The 12,050-nt window shown below is 36.9% G+C and overlaps 1 protein-coding gene across 1 annotated transcript in view; it reads left to right on the top strand.

Moving 5' to 3' along the window:
• The window catches only part of FLT1 (fms related receptor tyrosine kinase 1), a 112,849-nt gene that overhangs the window by 56,241 nt on the left and 44,558 nt on the right, over window positions 1-12,050 (top strand). Inside the window, 4 exon segments of the mRNA XM_020997130.2 lie at window positions 3,090-3,264; window positions 4,483-4,600; window positions 8,456-8,625; window positions 9,050-9,209. Of these exon segments, the coding sequence (XP_020852789.1) occupies window positions 3,090-3,264; window positions 4,483-4,600; window positions 8,456-8,625; window positions 9,050-9,209 (623 nt within the window).

Raw genomic sequence — 12,050 nt, forward strand, 5'->3', positions numbered from 1 at the left:
AGCTCCTGATTTGGGAAATCTTTGCAAATAATTGTAATTTAAAATAATAACTAATATGAAATCCAAGTTAAATCAGTTTTTAAAAATTGACAATTTAGTTGATAGTCAAAGAGGACTGGGACAGCAAGGTGGCCTGGATAGAGCAGCAGACCTGGAGTCAGGAAGATTCATCTTCATGAGTTCAAATCTGGCCTCAGATACTTACGAGCTCTGTGACCCTGGCCAGTCACCTAACCCTGTTTGCCCCAGTTTCCTCGTCTATAAAATAAGCTGGAGAAGGAAATAGCGAACCCACTCCAGTATCTTTGCCAGAAAACCTCAAATGGGGTCATGAAGAGTTGGACATGACTGAAAAATAACTCAATGGCAACAAAGAAGGCCAATGAGAAAAACTCAGGGTTTCTAGCCACCAATTTTCTCAGCAGGAAGATTTAGGTGTCATAATCCAAGGCATGTCCACTTTTTACATCACTCGGATGCTTATTCACTTATGATTACATTCTTTATGAAATATTCATGAATGAGCCTCTAGTTACTGCTATTCTTTCATCAATATTTCTCTCCATAAAAGCATAATAGCTTAGCAACAAAAAAGTATGACAAATGCCCTGCAGTTTTCAAACTAGGAATTTATCCACCCTTTAAAGTAGAAAATGGAGAGGATACAATACTGGTTGTTTTCTAGGAAATGTCATCATTTCAATTAAATAAAATGATTGTAATTCATATGAGTATTCTCCTAGTGTTGAGTGAAATAGAATCACGGAAGGACCTCAGAGGTGATCCTTCCAATCTATATCAGAACAGGAATCCCTTTCATAAGGAGTCTTGTAGGCTCTTTTTGAAGTTCTCCAGTGATAAGGAACTCACTATGCAAGAAACCCCTTTCAATTTCTGGAGTGCTCTGACTGTTAAGTTTTTCCTTATATGGATCAGAAACTTGCCTCTGCGATATCTCCCCATTACTCCTAATTCCGTCATCTGGGGCCCAGCAAAACAAGTCTCCATCATTCTTCCTCATGACAGCACTTTGAACACTTGAAGAACATTGTCATGTCTCCATTAAGTCTTCTTTTCTCCTGGCTCAGCATTCCATCTTCCAGCCCCTTCACTATCTTGATCACCTTCCTCTGGATGAACTCCCAGCATGTCAGTGTTCTTCCTAAATCATGCTACTGAATGCTAAACATAATACTCTAGACATACTATGAGCTCCCTCAGTATAAACACTTTGACTCACCTGAAGATCAGATTCATGTTTCTGCTGGAAATGCCCCATTATTGACTTATATTGTTGAGTTATATTGAGCTTTTAGTCTACTTAAGTCTTGTTTTATGTGAACCCTTGTCTAAGACATTTCCCCAATCTGTGCTTCTGCAGTTGAATCTTTGAATCCTAGTGTAGGACTTTACATTTATCCCTGTTCAATTCCATCTTTATTAGATTTGGCCCATTGTTCTAGCCCACTAGGATTTTTTGGCATCCCATTTCTGTTGTTCAGAGTAATTCTTCCCAGCTTCGTGCCATCCACAAATTTGCTGGGCATACCCTGATACCTTCATCTGAGTCACTAACTTTTAGAAATTGAATGGCATATTTCCCAGGATATATCCTAAGGGCCCGAGTTATGTTTCCGGTACTTCCATTAACTTGTTTTATGACTTTGAGTGAGTCACTTGAGAGCCTCAGTTTCCTTTAATGTAAAATTAGGAGTTTAGGCTAGTAGAGTAATCAATAACATTCTATTGAATGTTCTCTGTACATCTGATTGCATCACCAAGATGAGAGGAGGGAGAGAAAAAAATATCCTGTTTGTGTTTCTATTGGAAGTAATAAAAATAGTAAGTATTTACTGAGTCCAACAGTTTTCCAAAATATGGAATTAGTACAGTCCTCTACCAATAAGCCTACAAACTAAACTACATAAATATAAAACAAATTTAGAGGAAGGAGAATAAGAGGAGAGAAGCCATTTATAAAAATGATTATAATGGTAATAGCTAACATATATACATAGCTTTTTAAGGTTTGCAGAGTGCTTTACAGATATCTCATTTAATTCTCAAAACAGCCCTAGGAGGTGGGCACTATTATTACCCCCATTTTTCAGATAGGGAAACTGAGGCAGAGAGGTTAAGTGACTTGCCAAAGGTCATGCAGCTAGTAAGTGTCTGAGGCTGGATTTGAACTCAGGTTTTCCTGACTTTAGGCTGAATGAACTATGCCACCCACATGCCTCTTTTGCACCATAAAATAGAACTTTGGGGTTTTCCTTAGCCTTTAGTCCCATCATTTTAGAGTCTTGAAGGTTCTGTCCTGACTTTTAGTGGCTGGAGTTAAGATTGTTTTTTTCTCAGATCAGTCCTGAGAAAAGGTCCTGAAAAATGAATGAAAGAGCCTGAAGATAACCTTGTCTTTGTTCCAGTGGAGAGTGAAAAGGACAGCTAGCTTGAAGGGTGTGAAAGGGGACAAGATGGTGCCCAAAGAATCAGCTGGACTACTTCCTAAAATTTTTCAGTGCGAGGCCATTAGTAGGGAAAATGGCCTCTTCTTTTTGTAAAGTGGAATCTTAAAGATTATATATATGGAAAAGAATATAAAAGACAGGGATTGAGAAAGGAGAAGAAAACAGCCCTGCTCAGAGTCTGAGTAGTTGGACCTCAGAAAGAGTCAAGTGTTGTGTGCCCAGGGCAATTGGACCCTACTGAATGGCTGCATAATCCTCCCAAACCCATTGAATATGATTGGAAAGAAACTGTTAGATTCACAGAGCAAAGCAATAATAACCATACGTTATCAGTTCTATTAACAGTATTATTTAGACTTAACTGAATTTACTTCCTTACGTTCCTCATTTCCCTCAACACCTAAATGTGCTCCTTAAAAAAGAGCTAATAATTGAAAACTAAAAATAAATAAATTATTATTTGTTACAAAAATAAATAAATAAAGTCACCCATTGGCAAAGCAAAAAAAAAGAGCTAATAAAACATAGTGAAATTAATCCTATACTTGAATAGTATGTGTTTATTAATTTGTACATTATTAAATACTACTGTTGTATCTAAATCACTCTTTGTCTCTCTAGGCAAATAATAGAGCTTCTATAACTCCACGGTTTGATCCAAGTAATTCCCAAGCCAATGTATTTTACAGCACTCTTATAATTGACAAAGTACAAAGCAAAGACAAAGGACTTTATGTGTGTCAGGTGCAGAGTGGACCATCCTTCAAATCTGCTAATACGACGGTACATGTATATGGTAAGAGATGTTTCAGAAAGGCCACCACACATCTTTGCTTATCTATAGAACTAGTATATATTTCCTTTGGCAGTGAATCATGCTGATGTTAATAAATACAAGCTTGCTAGTGTAAAAGCATATGAAAATAGCATTCAACATTCTTGAAAATGTGATACCTTTGAACTGAGCAGAATGACTTTTTTCTTTTGTTAATTCTACATGAAAAATTCAGCTAAAAATATGCACACGAAATATTTTAATCATTTGTGAAATCATCGAAATGAAACAAAAGGAAATATCAGTTTTGTCCTATATTGTTTATGCAAAGATTTCCTTGGCCATATTGTAGTTATCACAAAACTAAAAAGATACAGTAATGAGTTTTTACTTAAAAGTAATACTAAATCATTTCAACTTAAGGGTTTTTTTGTAGAAATCTTATCTTATTTTTTTAAGTCCCCAAATAGAAGAGTTTCAAGTTAAATACAATTAGGACCCTGCAAAAGAGATCCATTCTCTTTTCTCATTCTATTTCTGCTGATGGGTGGAAGAACTCAAAAGAGAAGAGCAGAAAAGCCATCCCTTAATTCTCAGTTTAGCTTTCTCTTCCATCCAATCTCTTGATTTCCTATCAGTTGTCCAGAGATTCCCAGAACAATTGTTTCCTTGCCTCCTTTAAATTGTTGCCCAGAAATGTCTACTAACTTTTCTGCTGTGATGGTATCAGTAGTTCAAGATTTTCGCTTATTTTTTGTCCATGGCTGCTTTCTGCCCTTAGGTTATTTAAATTCTGTACAGCCAATGACCTCTTCCATTAAGAACAAATAGAACAAATAGTAGCTTTTCAGTTTCATGCTCAGATCATCTTTTTTATTGTACTATTATAGAAATGCTTGTCTTATTCCATGCATAGAAAATAAAATGAATTTTTTTAAAAGAACAAATCAGATCCGTTTTGCTAGACAGAGGGAAAAGAAACTCGGATGTTTCCCTGATAAGTAATCTCCACTGCTTTGTGATGAGGATTAAATGAGGTAATGTATGTGAGAGTGCAATAAGGGGTTGTATACATATAACATCGCCATTGTTACAAATATTGACCACAAGAATTTGTGCTGATTCATCGTCTCAGCATCTATTTGCTGATTCCTTTCTGTACCCTCCTTGAAGAAAACACTAAGCTTATTTGAAATAAATATAACTTTTACTAATATGTCAATCACTTCTTCTTTAAAGAAAAACCATTTATCACCGTGAAACATCGAAAACAGCAGGCGCTTGAAACAATTGCAGGCAAGCGGTCCTATCGGCTTTCTATGAAAGTGAAGGCATTTCCCTCGCCAGAGGTTGTATGGTAGGAACACAATTATTCTTCGTATCAGTTTAAAAGCCATTTTGTAGGTAGGGGAATGCACAAAGCTCAGTGATTTAACTTCCTGGGGAAAAAACCAAGATAAGTCACTCCGAGGCAACTTTAGTAAGCTGGGAACTGGACTCTACATAGAGATAGAAGGGGAAGGATAAAGAGGAAAGTGGGATAAAGACTGGGTCAAAGGATTAGTTATATTTCTTCAGTCATCATTTGTTTTGTTTTCTGCTCACTCAGCCTGTTAGCTTCATTCTGTTTATCTGTAAATCTTGTGCTGTATGTATTAATCAATGATTTTATCATAACCCATATTCTGAAGAAAATAGACTTTTCTCTATTTTATATTTGGCATAGTCAAATATTTAAACCGGAGTAGTAACGTCCTATAGTAGATAGAGACCTGAACTTGGAAGGTCGGAAGACCTGGGTTCAAAGCCAGACTCAAACACTTACCAGCTTGTAGAACACTAAGCAAGGAAGTTAATCCTTCTGAGCCTGTTTCCTCATCTGTAAAAGGAGGGTAATGATAGCACCTACTTCACAGATTTGCTGTGAGGATCAGATGAGATTATATATGTAAAGTGCTTTGCAGACCTTAGAGTGCTGTATAAATGTGAGTTAATTACCTAATTTTAAAGTAAAACCAACATTGGTAGAATTGCTGGAGCAATTCATTTTCAAGGGAGGACTGAATTCCCTACTTAAACTAGTTATTTTTTTGGCTCAAAGACAGAATATTCAGAAACCCTGAAGCAGTGTTAGTTTTGTTTTTTTTTTAACTTCAGTCCAACACCTTTATATAAAACAATGTAATCTATTTATGTTCTCAAGTTATCTTGTTAAATCATGTTTGATGCCAATATCTTTGGCTCAAACCATTACATTTTGACAAAGGAATTGTTGCCAGACCTATTAGGGAAGCATGAATACATGAATAGGAGCTAGTTCTCCTCAGTCCATTTTTGCTTCAAAAATCACATTAATGTAGACTTCTAAATTTTAAAAAATCCTCTCCCCGCTATATTTACAGCAGTTTATACAGGAAGCTAAAAGGGAATATTAAACTGAAAATATTATATGTTTTCTTAATTGTTTCAGTGAAGCCAAGTTTAATTTGTTCCCCAGTATCTTTTTTAAATCAAAGTTAATTTGTTTTGCTACTCTGTTTAAATAACAAATTCCTCTTATTTTCAATTTCTCCTAGATAGTAACCTCAATCATGTCTCATTCAAATGAGATCATATTTGTAAAAAGCACTTAGCACAGTGCCAAGCATGTAGTAGATGCAGTATAAATGTTTATCCTCTTCCCTACCTAATAATGTGGGAGGTGCCTTAAGCCTTTTTGGATACAAGTGCTACATTTCTACAGTAACTAAATGGTGTCCTAGTGACTTGAAAAAATTAATGCCTCTTCCAATATGCTTTAGTAAGCAACAGGGGGTAATTAATAGTCCAACTAAGTGGACTTGGCTAGCTATAAAATAGAGATTAATAAATTTTAATAACTTCGGTACTGGCATTCAGTTGTAAGAATTTATTTCCATCTGTGTAATGTACAAAAGGTAATTATGAATTGATAAATATTCCAGGATTCTAAGTTATTCAGAGCAGTAAATTCTTAACATACTGGGTTACAAGACATTTCGCATGACACCAAAGTGACAGACTATCCTAGGACATATGTACAATGCGTTGTAGAACTAAACATTTTGGTAGAATCACAGCGTTGTAGATCTGAAAGGTGCTTGGAGATCATCTCAGGCCAGTTCTCTCATTTTATAGGTAAGGAAGCAGAGACCCACAGACTTATTTGCCAAACCCAAACCAGGACTCTGGTCTCCTAACTTTTAGTACACTGCTCTTTCCGTTACAATGCATGATAATTACACTGGGGGCGTTGCCTCCTTATTTGAAATGAGGAATTTAAAAAATATACTCTATCCTTACTGTTGGCCACTGCTGTTCCCCAACCATCTTCGGAATATGTGACCCAACCAAATTATCTCTATGTGGGTAAAAACTAAATAGTAGTGTACTATAGAAATATATAAATAATGGGTACTGCTAAAATGGCCATTGACGTTACTAGTAAAAACAGTCTCTTAAACCAATTAATACTGAATGAGAAAACTTGAATTCATATTGTCTACTTTTATATAGTAGCTTCCCAACTATATTGTCTCTCTTTCCACCAATTCATCTCACATTCCACCACTTGGTATTCTTTTTTTTTTTACTTGACCTGAGTGTTCATGGATGTAGAATACTCCTGGTGAGTAAACTCCCACTGCAAATGCTCAGATCAGAAGGAAGAAATAAAAATTTATTAAGTGCCTACTATGTGTAAGTCACTGTGGTAAGTACAACACAGATATTATCTCAGTTGATTCTCACAGCAGCTCTGAGGCCACATTTGAACTCAGGTCTTCCAGACACCTGTCCCTGTGCTCTATCCACTGAACCACCTAACTGCCTCTACAAATCTACAGCTGCTTTACACCTAGTAAACTTAGTTGTAAATGATGAAAATATGTGGTTAGAGAGATAATCATTTACAAAAAAGAAAGAGGGAGAGGAAGAAGGAAAGAGGATAGATAGGGGAGAGAGACGACAGGATGAGGAAGAGAGAGAAAAATGGAGAAAGAAAGGAAGGTGAGGGAGAAGAAAGAGCCAAAGAGAGAAAGAGACAGAGACAGAGAGACTTGCTCAGAGTTGTGGGCTGGTATGTGTGTCTGGGACTTGGACTCAGCTCTTCCTAACTCAAAACCAGCCCTCTGTGTACTATACCACAAATTAGTCTTTTTTAATCTTCTAAAACATAGCTATAATTATATCTTTTCCCCACTTAAAAACCTTCAATGGCTTCCAATTTCGAGAAATTAAAGCATGTACTCTTCAGACCAGAATTCATGTTTGTCCTCAATCTGTCCTAATCACCTTTTCTAGCCTCACCTACTGTTATTTCCCTACACGTACCCTATTACACATTCAAACTGGATTATTCTCCACTCCCAATACATACTTTATCCTTTTCTGCTTCACTTACACCATTCCCTCAGCCTGGAATGCGCTTTCCCCCCATTTCCATCTATCAGAATCTTCTATTTCAGAGCTAAACTCAAAGCCACCTTCTTTCAGACTCTTCCCCCAACACCTCAGCCACAACAATCTGCCTCCACCTCTCCTGTCCTTTAAAACCTCCCTCTTCTCTTGGACACTTATCCTGACCAGCCCTGTGTACCATGGTTACTCAGGTATATTGTTTCTCCTACTAACTTGAGGGTAGAGATCTCACCTTATTCACTTCTGAATCCTACAAGTGTCTCCCCTCAATAGCATAGTGGCATTTACATAGTTGTGGAACTTATTGCTGAATGAAGAGAAAAGAAGGATCCATTCCTTTATTTTGTCATCTGTCAAATGCTTTGCATGATGTAACAGAAACAGGTTAAATATCACAGAGTAAAATGGTTAATGTCTCATAGAAGTGTTCACTCAGACAAGGGCTCCAGAAGAAAAGGCTGGATAGTTGAGTACAATTGCCTTGAAGCTGGTCTCTGATGTTCAGTGTGCCACCTTTCGAGCAACAGAGAGGAGTGATGAGGGTCCGCAAGAGAATGTTGTGCAGAAGCAGCTTGACTGAATTTCCTTGAGGCTCCTAACAAGCTTTGAGTTGACCAACTCTTGGTCAATGTGTCCATTGTCCAGGGCTCAGAGCGTATAGACATGGAGACACACTTGATCATGGAGCTCATGAACAAATTTAGCCTTTGGTATTACAGAACTAAAGTCATAGGGTCAGCTGGGACCTTACTAATGACAGCTCTCTGAATCACAGGTTAAAGAATGGGCTACCTGCTACTGAGAAATGTGCTCGATACGTGGCCCATGGCTATTCACTGATTATCAAGGATGTGGCAGAAGAAGATGCAGGAGATTATACAATTTTACTGAGCCTAAAAATGGCAAAAATATTCCAAAATCTAACAACCACTCTCATTGTAAATGGTAAGTTTCCTATTGCTTTTTTTAATTAGCTGGTTGGAAACAAATCAAAAGAAACATTTAAATGTGTTGATACTTTATAAAAATCTTGCTTGAACCTACCCAGACTTCCTTTTACCACACATTATCTGGAAGGTGTAAGAGTTTTATTGTTAGGTGGTTGTTCTTGTTTTCCCTGATTTTGCAACCAGTGGGAATGTTACAGGTAATCCTAATAGTTACACGTACTTCACAGGTGTTGTGGTTGTGAGGGGTCAAGTGAGATCACATATCAGCACGTATCAAGTGAAAGAATATATGGAAAGCACTTTGCAATCTTAAAGCACTATATACATGTTCGATATTATCATTAGGTCTTATTATCCTGTGGCCCAGGGGAACGTGATTATAGGAATTGTTAACTTGTCTTGTTTTTCATCCTTTACAGTGAAACCCCAAATTTATGAAAAAGCTGTGTCATCATTCCCAGACCCTAATCTCTACCCATTGGGTAGCCAGCAGAGCCTGACTTGTACTGTTTATGGTGTTCCCCAACCTACAATTAAATGGATTTGGCATCCTTGTAGCCAAAACTATTCCAAAGCAAGGTAAGGACATTTATTTACATCCTTATTTTTAAATGGCTTGCCAACACCTGGGATTGGAATTCCTCAAAGGTATTATATATTTCTTAAATGCACATATTTTTATATGTTTCATTATATTTTAAATAAAGCTTCTGCCATTTGTTTGTTGTGCTAGGTGTGAAATAAGAGGTAGCGGAAAATAATGTGGCTGCTGCAGCTCTCTCTAAGTTGTTCAGGCATAGATGATGTAGTTTATAAATCTTTCTCCTTTTACCTTCTGCTTTCCATCTTTTGGCCTTTTCTTTTATTGTCTTTGGCTGTGTTCTGTGGGTGGGGAGATGTGTTAAAAATTAAATTCAAGATAAAACCACATCTTTGTACAGCTAGGCTATTTAGAGGTAACAACTATGTGTTGGCCTTTTCTGTGAGGTATGATTTTGATTGTTGTTACAAAGTATTATGAAGATAAAAATGCCCAAAAATATGATTAGAAAATGACACATTTGATATGAAGCTTAAAGAATGAAAAATATCATTTTTCAAAAATCTTTATATATATATATATATATATATATATATATATATATATATATATCTTTTAAAAAATTGGTATTTTATTTTCCCCCAGTTAACGTGTAAAAATTGTTTAAAACTTTGAGTTTCAAATTCTCTCCCTTCCTCCCTCCCCACCTCCCTTCACTGATAAGGCGAGCAATTTGATATAGGTTATACGTGTGTAGTCATGCAAAACATTTCCATAATGGCCATATTGTGAAAGAAAACATAGACCAAAAAAAAAAAACCCCAAACCCAACATTAAGGAAAATAAAGTAAAAAAGGTATGCTTCAATCTGTATTCAGACACCACCAGCTCTTTCTCAGGGGATAGATAGCATTTTTCATTGTAAGTCCTTCGGAGTTGTCTTGGATCATATACATCTTTTCCCTTCTAACAGATTACAAGTTCCTCAAGGGTAGGACCTGTAGCTCGTTCATTCTTTTATCCCACATAGTGCTTTGTGCCTACTAGGTACCTGATAAATACTGTCTGAGTATATGAATGACTATTGCCATCCTACCGTTGCCTATGGCACAGAGGAGACATATAAAAGTTTACAGTTTTCCTGCTGATTTTAACATTTTGAAAAAATATTTCATTGTTTCAAATTATCTTAAAATATAGTCAGTGAAAAGCAATGTTTAGGTATATGCAATCTCTCCTATCCTAGAATTCAATGGATTTGCTCCTATTGTCTCTTACTAAGCTTTTCTGGCAGTCAGTGATTTTCTGTGTTAGGAAGTGAAGCTGGGGATGTCTCATTTGTCTGGCATTGTCAGGGGATGGAGTGTCTGTCCCACAAGAATGAATTTTCCAAATAACCAAAACTTATACTTTTAATATAACGAAATTTGCCATCACATCCACAATTTCTGATGGGAATCTTCCCACACTTCCCTAATGTCCAAGATGATATGTGCTAAATATTACTTAACCTTTTTTTGGTGATGTGGGTTCTTCAGTATGGACGTCAATGATAGCATCGCTTTGTAACACAGTGTTGCCCTCTGGGGCTCCTGAGGCATATAGCATTATTTATCTCCATTCCACGCGGTCCTAAACTGTTATGCTTTTATGCTGACCATTCTTTCGTTACTGTTTGTTCACTGTTCTTTGTCACTTCTAACTGTTGTAAGAATGTTTCTGCTTCTAATTTGCTGCCTATGTAGAATTGTCTGGCCTAAGTGTGGCTGTGTCTCCTGTCTCTCCAACAAGTCAAATGCCTAGGCTTTGTGGCAGTTAAATGACATCCAGAGTCCTTTTTTTGTTTGATGCTAACTTCTATGTTAATTGGCATGTTGTGGATGGTTGAAGGGGATCAGAAGAATATCATAGAGAAAAGTGATAATTTCTTTTTCAAGAATCTAAGATATGAAGTTCCAGCCTCAATTCATAAAGAGTTGGGTACATGGCAGGAATCAGGGTGGGTGATATAAAAATACTGTTTAAACTGTAAAGCATTATGTTCTTTTGTGTGAAAGCTCCTCTTGATTCCCCTTTCTGTTATAACAATAAAGACAGCACTACTTTTAAAAAAGGCAATGATGGAGAGGAAAGCTGCAAAGAGTGGTTAAGAGATGCTTGGTAATCTTGAAGAGAACCATTTCAATAGAAAGGTGAGTGATAAGGAATTGAAGGGAGCTAAGTGTGGACAGCTCTTTCTAGAGGGCAGGCAGATACTAAAAGGGAGGAGAAATGTAGGATCGAAGCCCTGGCCACATTTAAGATTTCTTGTGTGTTGTTTTGTTTTGTTTTCAAAAATAGGGAGATCTAGGCATATTTATAGCAGTGCCAACAGAGGGGGAGAGACTGACAATGAGAGAACAAGAGGAAATAATTGATGAGACAGGCTCCCAGAAGATATGGGAGCAGGTGAGCCTGAAGGCACAAGTAAAAGGGGTTAGCTTTAACAAGGAATATAGCCTCCTTTTCTTCACAGAGGAGAGGATGGGTGAAACTGTGGGGTGGTTTTGAGATGTAGAGCAAAGGTAAAGAGGGAGAAGAGAATAACGTTACTAAACTAATACTCCAGTGCTGTACATAGTGGCAAATGTGTGGGAGGGTGTCAAGGGGACAGTACAGAGACATGTAATATTTATTTCAGGACTTGTAATGAATACAGGCTATTATTTGCAGTTTTCCTTTAGAAGCATGTTTGTGTCTGTTTTGATTTTCTATAAACTATAACTGTCTCTATTAGAAAAGGAAAAGATCCCTAAGGAGGAAGATGTGTGTTAATACTTGGCATCAAGAAGTCAGGATTTCCTGATGGGGAATTGTGCTTAAGTCTTTTTATCTTGTCC

This window comes from Phascolarctos cinereus, unplaced genomic scaffold, assembly GCF_003287225.1.
Source record: "Phascolarctos cinereus isolate Bilbo 61053 unplaced genomic scaffold, phaCin_HiC Scaffold_726;HRSCAF=1367, whole genome shotgun sequence".
NCBI lineage: Eukaryota > Metazoa > Chordata > Mammalia > Diprotodontia > Phascolarctidae > Phascolarctos > Phascolarctos cinereus.